General features: G+C 45.1%; 1 protein-coding gene across 2 annotated transcripts in view; it reads left to right on the forward strand.

Annotated features, from left to right (window-relative positions):
- The window catches only part of GRHL1 (grainyhead like transcription factor 1), a 40,283-nt gene that overhangs the window by 11,524 nt on the left and 13,147 nt on the right, over positions 1 to 15,612 (forward strand). For both annotated transcript variants that reach the window (XM_015620286.1, XM_015620285.1), the window contains exon 9: positions 12,243 to 12,401. In XM_015620286.1, the coding sequence (XP_015475772.1) occupies positions 12,243 to 12,401 (159 nt within the window). The remainder of the gene's footprint in view (positions 1 to 12,242; positions 12,402 to 15,612) is intronic.

A 15,612-nucleotide genomic window follows, 5' to 3' on the forward strand; every position in this document is an offset into this window, starting at 1 on the left:
GTTTGTTTACGCTCTTACATTAGGCAAAACCTTCTGGCTGTTTCTTAAGAGGGTTTGCATGTGCAACTGGGAGGGCTTTGCATCTGCTCTAGGGCTCTTGGCAGAAGGGCCTACCTGAGAGACAAGTACTGACAGAAGGAAGCACTGAGTATGTCCTGAGCCGATGGAGTGGCGCAGGAGGTGTGATGGAGCGTAGCTGGGCTTGGCACCGAATGCAGCCTCCCCCAGCATCCCCACAGGAGGTGGGGGGCAGCTCAGGCTCCAGCCATGGGCTTGCCTTCCACCAAAGAGGGAGCAGCTGTAGCCTCTGAGCTCCCAAAGCATGCGTTGCTTAAACCACAGATCCCAACACCCAGTGACCTATTTCAAACTAGAACAACCTCCTGGTGAACTCTGGTTTGATCTTTCCTCAGAACTGTGGGTGCTTTTGTAGGTGTGTCAGTACAGGAAGCTTTCCTAGCTAGAAGCTAACTGCAGCTGTTTGAGCCACTCTGGCTTCTGAAAAAGGCTCGTACATCTTCTAGGTTCAAGGAAAGCAGGTCAAAGTGTGGAGCCAACTCAGTTCTAAAGGCATTCCTCACTGGTTAGTTGCTGGAGTCAAAGTGAACGAGTTTTCTTTTGAGAATTTCATTACTACCTGGGTTTTCTTTAAAAACTGGGAATGGTTTCTGTCTGTCTTTGGTGACTGGCTGTTTCCTTGGCAGTACTAGTTACTGGTACCAGCAAGCAGTACCAGTAGTCACCAGCATCATGGGGAAAACCACTGATGGCTGCAGAGTGCCATGTCTAGTGAGAGCCTGGCTTGGGGGGGCGTGGGACCTCTCAGCAAAGAGCACAGGTCCTTTTCTGGAGCTGTGTGTGCTTCCATTCTGCCAGAGAAGCAAGGGCTCGTGTCGTCGGATAGAGCTTGCAGTCACCACAAACTGTGCTCTGTCCTGCCCAAGGGCTGTGGAGAAAATGTTGTATCGGTACTGCTGTTAGGTTTCAGCTCTGTGGGAGAAGTTTGGGATGCATAGCAGACAGCAGTAGGAGCTGTGTGTGCGCTGCTGCTGAAAGTACTGCTTTGCAGTGTGTGGGGCATTACTTGTGAGGCTGGTGTTGGGTGCCAGGATTCCCTTTTTACCAGATTTGACTTCAGTCAGATTGAAAGGGCTGGCAGGGAGGACCTTATCTGCTGGAGGATGCTAAAAGGCTGACTTGAGTTGTAAAACATGAAGTGCTTCACTTTGTGAACAAACAGAAGAGCTGTCAGGAGTCAGTAAGTATTATCCTGCTGCCACAGCCCATCAAACATTTAACAAACCCAGGTAGTCGGTGTCTATGAGGTATGCAAAGGCTTAGGATTTGCACACAGGGTGGATCATGCAGACAGAACAATATAAAGTCCTCAAAGAGCTGGAAGCACTTTCTGCAGCTGCCTCTCTGCTGGCTGAGCCACTCTGCAGCCGTAGGGATGGGCCACTGACCCAGGAGCTCACAGCTGGTGATGACAACTTTGTGGCTGCCCCAAGGAAAGCCATGCCTTCCTACCTGGTGGTTATTGCTAAGTTACTCTGCAGACCCCCTGAATGAGTAGTTTCAGTCTATAATGAAATTGCCAATAGAATATTGAAAAGATCTAAGGACCCTCATGGTGATATTTTACCTTGAGGCTGAACTTTGTGGGATGAAGTTGCGTGGGGAAAACCAGTCTGTAAAACAGACTGGTTTTTTGGCTACAGAGGCAAATTTGCTTCCAGATTAATGATCTTAGTGTGTGAGAGCCTTATACTGTGAGTCCAGGTTTATATGAACGTTTAGAGGGGACTGTTGATACCAAATGTGCAAGCCTTCACTCTTGGGATCAGAATCATATTAAGACAAAAATACTTTTGACTTCAGTATCTAAAGAATTGGCATTTTTAGTAAGTGCTCCATGTGCTTAAGTGTCTGTTTAACTTCATTTTTTCCCTGAGTAGATGTGTTTTGTCAATGACTGAATTTCTCACCAGAAGAGCTGCAGTTCTTTCTCAACTTCTGTGATCTTATCAGGAGATGTCTGAGCCAATTTCAACAATTTTTATTGCATGGTTCATTTACCTTGTATGCTCTTGCTCTCTCTTTTCCTTTCCCTCCCTGCCTCCCAACCCCTGACAGCAGTCTTAAAGTATATGAAGAAAGCAGGGAATAGATAGAGCCGAGTGTCTGATGTTACAGAAATTCCTTCACAGTAATAAATACAGTGTTTTAAACTTAATAACAGCAGAAGTGCTGCATAGACAATATGTTTAACCAGCCAGCAAGCCTTGATCATTAGAAATTTGCTTCCTGAGTCCTGGAGTTACCTGGGCCAGAGCCAGGTGATTTTTCTGGGCTTGCTGCTTCTTCCATTTCCCTCTTGATTTTGCTTCCAGCTTGCTGTGGAAATGATTTGATCCTGTGCAGCCATGTCAAATGGGAGGTGATGAGGCTCTGGGTCACGGTTTTCCGATGTCGTTACTCATTTGGATACGCAGAGTGTGTCAGATTTAAGGCAGAAATAGCATGTTATCACAAGGAGTTGGCCTTAGCAGCTCTGGGACCAGGTACTTGCCTTCTTATGGGGATATACAGGAATACTGCACCTCTGCCACTGTTTCTGTTCAGGAGGGTGTCACCTGCCTGAGAGTGCTTTGCCAGTGCCCTTGGGGCACTGAGGCACTTGGGTAAACTGCATCATTCTGGTGAAGAAACACTCTTTCATACAAGTCATGCACTCCTTCTGTAGCAAAGAAAATGGTGTGAATTTTGTAGCTGTGGATTTGTGGGACACAAAAAGGATGTTTGAGATGGGCTCAGTAACAAGTATTTCCCATTCCCTGTTGCATTGTGCTGGGAGAGCCGAGAGCATGGCCAGGGCTCTGGTCACTGGACACATCAGACAAGCCTGGCTCTGCACGGCTGGAATTGTCCCACATCTGCCTGCGTTGGTGTGCTGTTCGTGAGCCCTTGGGTGTAGAAACCAGGAGTATTTCATGCATGACAGACACTTCCCACTCTGGGACCTGACCGTGTCTGTGGATTTCAGAGCAAATGTGCTTCTCTCTGGCAGCTCCCCTCTGCCCTCTTCTGTTGTTTTGGGACATCACAGGAGCTGCTGGAAGCACCCGCTGCATAGCAGAGGCTGGTTTAAATATTCTCTGATATTTGCAAGAGTGTTCAAGCTGGAAAAGGGCCCAGGATTCAAAGCCTCCTTGGTCTGAGACAGTGAAGGCAGCAGAGGGTGGGGAGGAAGGCCAGGCTTTGAAAGCGGCAACCTGCCCTGAAGTGGTGCGGTTGAGATTTGAAGAAGAGTGAGGTCAGGATTAGAAAGTTTGTCAGGAGACACTGCAGAGTGTGGAAGGAGTGATTCAGGTGGGCTTTCAGATACCTGTATTAAGAGGTGAGGTCTGATCCCATCACCTGGCAGAGCAGGGGAAGGGAATAGTTGAATGCGGAGACAATCATGTTTTGTGAGAAGAAAAGGGAAGAGGGTGGACTAGAAAATTAGTTTATGAACTGGTGAGTTGTTGAATGGGGTATTTAAGAAAGCCAGTGTAGCTACTCAATCAGGAGCCATCCTGCTTGAGTGGAAGCATGATCTGATGGGTCTGATGAGATGTGTAACTGATACTCACTTGCATGCAACAGGTAATGCTGGAGTTACCCTGAGGCTTCTGGAGACTTCAAACAGTTTCCCACCCCATGATGGATGTCTGCCGTGGGCAGACAGTCAAGGTGGGGTTCTCCTTCTGCAAAGAAGCTTTTAGATGTCTGAACACAGGCTCGTCATCTTATGCGTCTATGACTTCATTAAGGACAAGGTGTCTAGAGCTGGGATGCAGCTTTCTCTAGAGAGAGGTGTCTGCCCCTTCTTGTTGACTGAGCAGGCTTGGCTGTCTTTGAAATATGGGGATGTTGGAAGTAGGGAATAGGAGTCCTTGCAGGCCTTTCTGTGTCTTTGTCCCCCATGTCAGTCAGAAGAAATGGTTGTTGGCTCAGGTCATGAGTTTTTGAGGCAGGGATCCATCTCTTTCCCAGGTCTGTACAACATGGCAGGTTCTTCTTTTCTTGGTTGGTACCTTATAAAGGTCTTTTAATGAAAATTGCCACTATGTGTGCAGCTAAATGCACATTTCTTACTGCTCTTCATAATGTTGGTTGTTGTCCTGTTATCTCTGCTCTATTATCCGTTAGTCTGTGAAGCAAATTCTGTCCCTTAACTCTGGCCTGGGGACATGGCCTGCTCTCAGGTCAGTGGCAGTTGAACAATCTGGACAGATTGGTTTCCCCAGGGTTAACTGGCTTTGCTGGATCCTGCTTTGCTCAAATCCTGTCTGAGCTCTTGCCTTGTGGAGCAGGAGGGTTGGGGCCTCTTGTCTGCACAGTGACTGCAAGAGCCTCCCTGCCTGTTTCTGTAGCTCTGACAGGGCAAGGATCCTGCCCTTGTGTTGGGGCACCCCTTCTGTACTTCCCAATGGGTCCCTTCTGAAACACTGCATTGCTTCCAGCAGCTCCCAGAGAAGGGCCCCCATGGAGGTCTTTGGTCTGGCTTACTTTAGGCTGGGTAATGGGACTGTAGCCAAAAATGATGTCACTGCACATTAAGGGTTCTATTGTCCTCCTACTCCTTCCATCCAAAAAAAAAAAAAAAAAAAAGGCATTGTAAGCCAGATGCTCTGTGTGAAAAGACCCTTTCTGCTAAAAGGGAATACATGGAGAGAGTGTAACAGGCATTCTGAGCTCAAGAATATCATGACAGAGTTTTTTGCTACCCTTTCACTAAAGGGAAGATGCTGTGGTGTCTTTTAAGTGATGCCCTGAATGACAGAGCAATTAAACAGTGCTCTTTTTATTACTTCTTTTTTGTCCAAGAAGAGTGGAATGGTCCTAATATTATGGCAATTTGCGTCTAATTTGGGATAGCCTTTTGAAGTAGAAAATTTGGCAATGAGGGTGGGCTTCTTGGCAGATCCTCCAATGTGTTGGCAAGGTTATTTTGTTTAGAGGAGTTCAGTTTTTGGAGAGGGTGGATTTCTTGCTGCAACTTGAAGTGAGGCTGGGTGGTACACTACTGATTTATTTTAAGAGTTTATTCTAGCATAATCCTCCCTTGGTGTTCACTATAGGAAGAATTTCAACTTTTTTGATTGATGAATATTGCGTACATTTATATGGATGCCATTCCAATGAAGCAGCAGTCATATGCCTCATTAAAGAAGGTGTTGCCACCTTCAGCAGCATTGAGGAGGTACAGGTTTGACTAGTTGGAAATGAAACTATGAAATGTGATGAGTCAAACATACTTAAGGGAAAGAGATTGGTGTGCAGCCAAGGCTGCAGACCACAAATACTTTGTGGTACAGGTACACACAGCCTTTGGAGCAGTGGCATAGGAAAGTCATAGCAAGTATTGCTTACCTGCCTCTTAACACTGACCTCTCCCTACTCTGTCCTGGGTTTTCTGGAAAACAAGCATATGCTGCCCTTGATTTACCAGAAGCAAGTTTTCAACTCAGTATTTCTTCTGAATTTGGTGTCCCAAGCCTCTGGTCTTCCCAAGTACAAGCTCACAGGATGTTTCCCAAAGCTGAAAGGAAAATCTCTTGACATTGGCTTTTCTATAGAGAAAACTAGGAGGTGATTTTTTTTATTTTTTTTTTGCTTTTCCCTTTTCTCTATTCCTTTTTTTTTCCTTATGGCAGCTTTTTCTTCTTAGCCATTTTTGTGCCTTTATAGACTTAGTTCTCTGTTTTGTGTTGTTTAGTCGTGTTTCAGCTTTTGTCATTGTTTTGGAGACTCGTGTTGTTGTTGATGTGGGGGGGTGCATTAGGGTTGGGTTTTTTGGGGTTTTTTTTGTTGTTTGTTTGTTTGGTTGGTTGGTTTGTTTCTTTCAACATATTGTCACTGTTTTTGCCAAACTGCTGTTTTTACTTTCTTTCCACCAACCTAACAAAATCTGGCCCAGCAGCTTTATCTTATCAAAGCATGGGGTGGGAGGAAGCATCAGTAGGACTGGGAACCATTATCCCCAGGTTTCCCAGGTGTTGTAAGCAGAGACATTCCTATTTTTCCTTGCCTCAGAAGAGGTTGAAATAACAATCAGCACTGCTCTTTGTGAACAGGAATATGTATTTTCTTTTCATTACCATTCCTATTTGTTTTGTTGATGAAGTGAACTTGCTAGGAGGATGTTCTTTATTTGAAGGTGGATTGTATTTCCCAGTTGTAATTTCTTGACGTGCTGTGGGACCCATGATGGCCTCTATGTCAGTCACCTAAATTGGGATTGGTGGGTTTGAATGCAAACTAACTCTCCTGGGCTGCAAGCAGGATGGTGCTGGGTCTGCCTGAGCAGAGCTGGAGCGGATGCAGTGCTATCACCCATCTGCCAGACAAGCCTTTTTTGGAGCATCCGATCCCAAAGGCAGGAGGCAGCTGAGGAACCCACAGGTGCATGAATTGCCCAATTTTTTTATCTCTTTCCTGGCTCACCTCCTGCTGATGCAAAACCTGTGGTGCGTGTGGGAGGTGAAGAAACGAATGTGAGAGCAGTAAGATTAGCCACCTCTCAGGTGATCTTACCAAAGTGTGGGTTTGGGGTTTTTTTTCTTTTAAATACAGAAGAGTCTTCCCAGCACTGCTTTCTTAGGACATGCCTTCGTGGATGTGTGCAGGCAGACCTGTGCTTGCCCTGCCTGCACTCCAGGCTGCTTGGCTCTCACCCAGAGCCAATCTTGGAAGCCGCATAGCTACATTGGCACAAAGTAGTGCCCAGGCTGACAGCTCTGCCTCTCAGAAGGGCTTGGAACTCTGCTGGTGTACTTCATAAGGCTTTTGGACTGGAGGTGTTTTGTATCCAGACAGCTTGCAGCATATAGGAAACATATGGGGACAAATCTTTAGAAAATACTTTTTTTTTTTCTCTTTGCTGTTTAGATTTGTCTGAACCTTTAGAGGAATGGTATGATTTCAGCTATCAACATTGAAATTACAAACTTTGAGCTTCCAGTTAAATTTTCTTTATGGGAGGGGAAGACACTGCCTTTGTGTCAGAAAAATGGTCTCTAGACCCACTGTAATCCCTTTGCCTACTGTGTTTTGGGCATAACATTAAAACTGTTTAGCCAAGGCCAAGAAAAGCAGTATCCAGCTGCATTCCCTGGAAAGAAGCTCATTGCAGTTTAGCCTGTCTCTGGTTGTTGTGTTGTAGGCTCCAAACTCTGTATTCTGTACAAACACAGTCATCCAAAATCAAAAACATCCTGACAGTTGTAAGTTGAATATAACGTAGACTGAAGATAATATAGCCGGAAAGTCGTCTATGAAGACAGGCTGAAGAGTTGAGCCTGAAGAAGAGATGGCTCTGGAGAGACCTTAGAACACCTTCCAGTACCAAAAGGAGGCCTAAAAGAAAGCAGGAGAGGAGCTTTTTACAAGGGCTTATAGTGGTACAGAATAAGGGTGAATGGCTTCAAACTGACAGATTCAGATTAGGTATTAGGAGGACGTTCTTCACTGTGAGGGTGCTGAGGCACTGTAACAGGCTGCCCAGAGAAGCTGTGGATCCCTAATCCCTGGAAGTGTTTAAGGCCAGGTTAGATGGCATTTTGAGTCTTTCTGGTGAAATGGTGTCCCTGCCCATAACAGGGGGACTGGACTACATGATATTTAAGGTCCCTTCTAACCCAAACTGTTCTGTGGTTAAAATGAGAGGCTTTTGTGTACTAATGTGAGAAAAGAGCTATAGTTTTTAAGTGAATTCTCAGTAGACAAAGAAATATCCAATGGACTTGGATTGCTGAGTAATATCTTAATCCTTTGGACACAGAAATATAAAGGATCATAGATAGGAGGAGATAAATACCATTTACCTTCTCTTGAAATGAAATAAATGTGGAGCAAGGTGATCAGCCTGGAAAAGTCCCAAGTCTGTCTGTGTAGGTCCTTATCCAGAAGAATGTACAAGTCTTTGCAGGATAGTGTTACCCTTGCCTGTGATTGCTCTGACTGGTCAGAGTTCATGGTGTGCTAAAGCAAATTGCTCCCCATCGCCTGTGGCAGCCCTGGCTGCCATGGGTGAGAACCTACACTGCTCCTTTCCAACTGGACAGATGAGCCTGCAAGAAGTGACATTTCATCTAAAGCTGCTGCTTATGTGGCCTTTGGACTCATCAGAATTGCTAGTGCTTTTTGTGTGACAAAAGAGTACGGTGTCCAAGATAAACGGAGGAGAAGAGGTCTGGGTATGCAAGCCTTCATTTAAAAAAGGCATCTTTCATCTCGCTGACAGAGAGGTTCCTGCAGCACTTTGATTGCCCTTTAATTATGTCTGTTTTTCCTGGTTTGTTTGAAAGGCAGATCTTGTTAAAAAAAGGTGCTGTGTGGAAAGAACTTGGCTGTCTCTGCTGCCCTTCCTTGAGGGCACACGGCAGAGCTGTCGGATTAATTTTTTTCCTGCATTATTAAAATGGAAGATTGTTTCTTGTGGATTTGAATGTAGGCACAGTGTGTTTCTCCCACCTTAGGTGAGGAGGGGCATGAGGGGTCGGTTAAAGCAGACAGAGAAGTCATGAGGTCTGACTTCTTCCCACGCTAACTTTCAGCGTGATCCCAGAAGAGGTGCTTTAATCCTTCTGTCTTCAGTCTTTTGTTGTGTGCAGCTGGGCTGCCCCAAAGGCTGCAGGAAACCAAGCATGGTGTTGGGAAAAGGAGGCTCTAGAGTGAGTGTTGGGGTGAATGGCAGGTGTGGGAGGTCAGCAGTTTGTAGCAGCTCACAGTTTTCATGCTCTTTGATTTTATCTGAGATGCCACCATTGTGGAGCCATTGGCTTCAATGAGTATCTCAGCTTTTGTTAAAAGGAGTTAGGAAAAGCCTTAGGAGCCTCCTCCTTAGGAAAAGTGGAAAAAATCAACAGAAAAAAAGGGAAAATAAAACCTGTCTTTGGTTAGAGAGAAAAGCCTGACTTTCTGATAGCCTAGATATAAGTAGTCAAATATAGACTAGAGGCTCAGCTGCCAAGCAAGCAAAATAACTCAAAAACAGGTTTCTAAATCCCTTTACAAATCTCAGTTTTAAAGAAAATCTGCATAACTTTTGAGGGCTTGACTCATGTTTATAAATGCCCAGGCTTGACAGTGCTCTATTTTTAAGTGCTGTCTTTATGTTGAATCTTGGGAGGTGAGATGAAAATGTGTTGTTTTTTTTTTAAAAGTAACAACAAATCTTAATATAGCTGAGAATGCGGAACTGCCCTTAGAAAAATAGGTTGGACACATGAAAAGGAATCTTGCTCAGCAGGCTGAAGACGTAGAGCAACTTCTGCGGTTACGTTTTTCTTTCTTCTGGCAATTTTGGGGTGGGGATGGAGCTGATGCAGTCACTTGGCCTTACATTTCATTTCTAATATAAGTCAAATATTCCTGTACATAAAGAACCTGACTGTAACTGTCCTAGGCCACTGGAAAAGCTGTTTGCTAAAATTCTGTTTTGTGAAACTTGAGGTAACGTGAAGTTGCTCAAAAATAGGAGTTACAGAATGGGTTGAGAGAAGTAGATGATGTTCCTTTTGAATTGAAGTGGTTCAGTACAAAAAGGAGAGGACAGGCTGTCCCTTTGTTTCTTCAGAGACGTGATTAGGTTTTAGTTGTCATCTCCTGCCTAGAGTCCTGAAGATTTAAATGGCATGGAAATGAAGTCAGCTGCTTAAATCCAAAGCTAATCAAATGAGGAGACTCTAAAGTAGGAGGATAATCTTTGTCATCTGACAGGCAATCCTAAATTCCCATGGGATACCTGTGCAGCTCTGCTGTAGTAATATGTGTCTGTTGTGCTGAGACCAACCCTTCTACCTTCAGCCCAGCGGGCTTTGTGTGGCTGGTAAGCCATAAAAGCTGAAAACATGAACTTGGAGTCTCAGAAGAGAGGTGACACCATGTGCTAGAGAACTGCTGATGCTGCACACAATCTTCTGGTGTCCAGTGCTGTGAAACTCATTTGAGGGATTTCACAGAAATTTTAAGGTGGTGGTGGGCCTGCTGATGTGGCTGCTTGGGTGTGTTTTTCTAGAAGAGTGTAGTCATTTTTTCATACAGAAATGGATTGAGTGAATATTCAGTGTAGGTAAATTTAAAATATAAAAAGATGCAAATGCCAGAGTTGAGGATCTTTTAAAAAACAAAACCCCTGCTCAGGGAACGCAATTATTCAGGCTGTGCATACATCTGATTACCAAGCTCCCAAGCTGGTGAGAGCAGCTCTTCAAACTTCTTGAAGCTTTCCCCCAGGGTGTACCAGCACTGCAGGCAAAATGCCCTTGCAAAGCCGAAGGTAGCAAAAAGGGAAGTGGGGTGGATAAAAGCAGGCAAAGCCATCCTTTGGGTTAGTCTGGGGAAGACTCTGAAGAGCTCATTTTAAAATAATTTACCTGACTGTGATTTGAGATATATTTAATGCTTTCACAAAAAGATACCTTGGAAGAACACAGGTTTGGGGTGCTGGGACACAGGCTGGAGGGTGAGCAGGCACTGAGCACCAGCTCACCTTGCGTCCTGCCTGTGTTCCTGGCTGCTGCAGAGGCAGCAGTGTGAGTCAGGGGCTGGGGCTCTGCTGACCTGCTGTGCTGGCCTGGGTTGGTGGTGTTTCACACATTCCATGTCCCTTAGCACAGCAGGACTTGGTGGGGACACTGGAATTGGAATCTCTGGGATGGTGTGTGCACGTGAGGGAATAGGGGGCTGTTTGCTGTGCAACTACGCTGCCCTCTCGGGGCACAGGGGCTGCAGGAAGCAGCATGTGAATCCTCAATATTCAGACAGGTTTTTATGAGAGAAGTCCCTCACCTGCACTATTTTGCCTCCGTGCCCCGGATCTTTATACAGCTGTGGTGGAGAAAAAACAATGGTTATAAACTATCAGCAGATCAGGGTTTTACGTTTCCATCTCCCATCATTGTTAAAACTGGTAAAGGATGTTGCAGAACCTGTGCAAAGAGGACCTTGATAAGCAGCACTTAGCAAAGCCAGAGCCTGTAGCTTTCCCAAGCCTGTGTAAGCCTCTGCAGCTCCGGGAGGTGGCATCAGCTCACTGTCGAGACTCAAGTGGCGCTGGTAGAATCACCACTGAGCGATCAGGTCCTGGGATGGTGCTCATGCAAAATCTCTGGGAAGGTGCTTCTGGTTCCCAAGGCTTTGATTATGTTTTAAAGCAGTGACTTCCCAGACTTTATTCTTCAGGCAGAGAGGAGAGAAGCTCTTTGCAGGTCTTGGTGGCTCATAAATTCCTGGTAATTAATCCTTACAGCTTCTGAGATGTGCCAGTAATGGGCATTATGTCTGTAGAAAAGCCTTGCACCTGCGAGCCCATTATCTAGATACAAAGTACTCTGGTCTATCTGCTTATATCCACTTAAGGATTTTTCTTTATTCTGTTAAGCAGCATTGGACTTGTTCTCTGGCTGTGTGTGATTTGTGTTTTTAAGAGGGTTTTTTGTTGTTATTTCAAGCAGTTACGAAAATGAAATTAGATATGTTTAAACATGCAATTAATTTTCCCTGTAATTAATTTTTTTGTAAGAATAATGGAAAGGTTTCTCTTGCCCTTTCCATCTGAATGTTAACAGGGTATTGCAGGTCTTACTAAGGAATATTCAAAGTAGTCTTCAACTTAGTGCAAAGCCCAGAAACCTTCACTGGAATAATGGTGTTATTTCTGTGTTTAAAGATGACATGTTACCTAATATTTTTTAAAAGCTTTTAATAGCCTTTAGAAAAAAATCTCAGTCAAGTACTTTCAAGCATAAGCTGTACTCATGTAAAACTCATGGAAAGATTTAACTTACCCAGAGTAACATGAATTTTTTGGAACATGGTTGTGTTCTTACAAGATGCCAATAAATGCAGTGAGGGTTGATTGTAGGAACATTCCTTTTGGTAGAAGTTTGATGGTGATATTTGAGAGTTCTTGGGTGGAAAGATGGGTGGAGTCTTCTTAAAGTTTGGAGAGTTTGTTGAAATCTGTTTTGGACAAAGTGTCTTTGTCTCCTCCAGTGGCTTATGGAAAGACTTAAGAATGTTGTATTGCTTCTCAGGGATTTTACTACCTGATGTCTCAGAAGAAAGATGGTGCTGCTTACAGTAGCAAGGACCAGCATTTGGGCCTTAGCACTCCTCAAGTATCCCTCACTCAGTGGTCAGCCAGGACTCCATGTATCACTACTGACAGCTGCTGCTTTCCTCTCCTGCAGGTTTTCATTTCTGTGAACTGCCTCAGCACAGATTTTTCCTCTCAGAAGGGGGTTAAAGGCCTGCCCCTGAATCTTCAGATTGACACTTACAGCTACAATAACAGGAGTAACAAACCTGTCCACAGAGCCTACTGCCAAATCAAAGTCTTCTGTGACAAGGTAAGGTTGGATCAATGTGCCAATGGCTGTTTTGGGAAGGCTGCTCCACAGCTTAGCAGCATTTTTTTTTTTTTTTTCCTAATTGTGTCACTTGCTATTTTGGCTTTTGGAAAGTCCTGCCTGTGTTTAGCCTTTGCAAGGAAAAAATTTCAACCCCTTCTACTTGGCTCATGGATGTTATGATGACCTCAAATAAATTTGCTGCTCTCAAAATGCTGGAGTGTTAAGTGTTCCTGAGCATTGACTTCAGGGAAAGGTCAGTCAGTGGCAGACTGACATGGGAAAAGCCTCAGCAGCAGCAGCAATCATTGCCATTGACTGGAGCAAGTGCAGGCTTGTCTTTTTGCCCAAGTTCTGTTGTGTTGGTCCTTTTTACATTTTTTCATGTTCTCATACTGCATTCATTACAAAAAAAAACCAAACCAATAACTTGCAGAGCTTGTGAACAAAAGATGTACCACCATGAGATATAGCAGCATAAAAAAACACATTTACAAGCTGGATGGGTGCTAGAATTTGACTGCTCTGCCTAATGCATTTAGCACACAGAATTAATGTCTTTCCCAAAGACAGTATTCAACAGAAGCTGTGAAAAGAAACAGCAGAAGCTGAGCTGAAAGCATGTGTAAAAGCTTAACTGAGTTTGCAAAGAAAGGAAATTTCCTGATTTCCATAACCTGTCTGTGCCTGAGCAGTCTTTTGAAGGTTCAGGGCAAGTAATGTGTAATGTTGTTATGTCCAGAGTGACCAAGATTGTTCTAGGCCATGATAAATGCTTCCTGGAGTTCCCCAGTCCTTTTGATTGCTGAGAACCATATTGACTTCCTATTTGCTGATATCCTGCTTGATTTGGGCCTCTTATTCTTTGAATCCAGACTTGGTCTTCACAGGGCAGACTCTTTCAGGTGATGCCTCAATTGCCTCTCTGTGCAGCTGAGGCAGGTCTGTATCCCCTCCTCTGGTCCTGTGCTGGCTTTGCCAAACCACTGTGTGGTCTTGCCTGGTCTTCCCTAGGACACCAACACAAAGATCCATCTCAGGCACCATTGTTCTGTCTGTGCTTACCTCACAAGATACACAATGCCCTCTGCACTGTCTTCCTGCTGTAGCGCCCCATTGACTCACCCTGCCACATTCTGTTGTCCATCTATAGGTTTTCAAATGGGTGCCTCTGCATTCCTGCACAGCTGGGAGAGCTGCCTGTAGCTGCTCCTGTTGTGGTACTTTCTGCAAAGAATTTAAAGTGACTTACCAAAGGCTCTCCAGAGCAAAATTGTGCCTGAATTAAAAGAGAAGAAAGGAAGGAGAAATGTAAATCAAAATCAGAACAGGATAATAAAATATAAAACTGAATCTCAACATACTTTCCTTTCACCCTTCCCTTCTTTACAGGCTCAGCTTCACTCCCTAATTCTCTCCCTTGTCCCCTGCAGCAGTGCAGGGGAATGGGGGTTGTGGTCAGTTCTTAGCACATCTCTGATGCTCCTTCCTCCTCAGGGGGAGGAATCTTCACTCTCTTCCCTGGCTTCAGCATGGAGTGCCTCCCATGGGAGACAGTTTCCACAAACTTCTCCAACATGAACCCTTCTCACAGCCTACAGTTCTTCACAAACTGCCTCAGCGTGGGTCCCTTCCATGGGGTGCAGTTTTTCAGTAGCAGGCTGCTCCCATGTTGGTGCCCAGTGGAGCCACAAGTTCTGACACAAGCTTCAGCAGGGGCTCCTTTCTCCTCACAGAACCCTGCTCCAGCTCAGACTTCCTGTGGAATGTCAGCCTCCTTTGGGTATCCAGCTGCTCTGGTGTGGGGTCCTGTACAGGCTGTGGGTGGATCTCTGTTCTACCATGGACCTCCATGGGCTGCAGGGGCACTGCTGCCTCACCATGGGCTGCACCATAGCCTGCAGGGGAATCTGCTCCAGTGCCTGGCTTCTCCTTCTGCACTGACCCCGGGATCTGCAGAGCTGTTTCTTTCACATATTTTCACTTTGCTTCTGACTGTTCCTGCAGCATGTTTTTTCCCTTTCTTAAATACATAAGCCCAGAGTCACTACCACCATTCCTGATGGGCCTTGGCTGTCTTAAGCTGACTGAGATTGGCTCTGCTGGACATGAGGGAAGCTGTTCCTTGGGATAAGTATCTTCTCAGAGAATCTATCCCTGTAGCCCCCTGCATGCTATCACATCATACACAAACCCCATGTACTCATGGACCCTAATGCTGGCTGCTGGCTCCAGGCTTCTTTAAGAGCACTGGCATTTCAGAAGGAGCGTCTATTTTCTGCTCTGTAATGAATTGTTTGTAATCAGCCAGCTGATTTTGAATGTTTATAGGACCATTGTTACTATAGTATTCACACCTGTTACAGCCCTGAATGTGTTTGTCCTCATGTGATCACTTTTACCTGTAGAAATTTTGCGACCCATATTTTCTTCATGGAGAGCCAAGTCTATAGTCTGTTGGAAAAAACCCACAGACCAGCAAAAAATTGTGATGTTGTGGCCACCTCACACAGATGTCTCCTCTATTCCTTTGTCAAGGCTGTGCTTGCAGTGCCCTGGATATTTGGTTTTCATCTACTCCTGTGTGGTTTCAGGAGCTGAGTAAAGCAGTACGGGTATAATGGTGTCATCCTGTAGAATGTTATGGCACAAGCTTCCTTCAGGCTTGGCCAGCAATATTGGGGCTGACCTGTCCCAGAGGAAGAAGACCTCCTCTATTCCGAATGGTACCTCAGCTGTGCATCCACATGAGGAGAACTGAACACAGCGTTTCACAGACTAGAGCTCATGTCACTCTCTGGGATCTGCTGTTACTCTGGTAGCAATGGGCAGTGCTGTGGGAAGGCTTTCATGGGATGATAGGGAGAAATAAGTGAGGTGCTGTTGGAAGGAAAGAGTGGTGCCCATTCCATCAGTGCTGCTGGAGCACTGATGTGAATGGGCAGCAACATGGAGACTGTGTTTCAGTTGCTTGATCACAGAATGGTCTGGGCTTTAGCACCTTTAGAGGTCATCTAGTCTACATCTCTGCCATAGTCAGAGATACATTCCACTAGACCAGATTACTCAGAGCCCCATCCAGCCTGGCCTTGAACACATCCAGGGATGGGGCATCCACAACTTCTGTCCAACCTGTTCCAGTGCCTCACCACCCTCATCAGAAAAAAATTTTCTCCTTATGTCCAGTATAAAACTATCTTCTTCCAGTTTG

This window comes from Parus major, chromosome 3 (genome assembly GCF_001522545.3).
Source record: "Parus major isolate Abel chromosome 3, Parus_major1.1, whole genome shotgun sequence".
NCBI classification, from domain to species: domain Eukaryota; kingdom Metazoa; phylum Chordata; class Aves; order Passeriformes; family Paridae; genus Parus; species Parus major.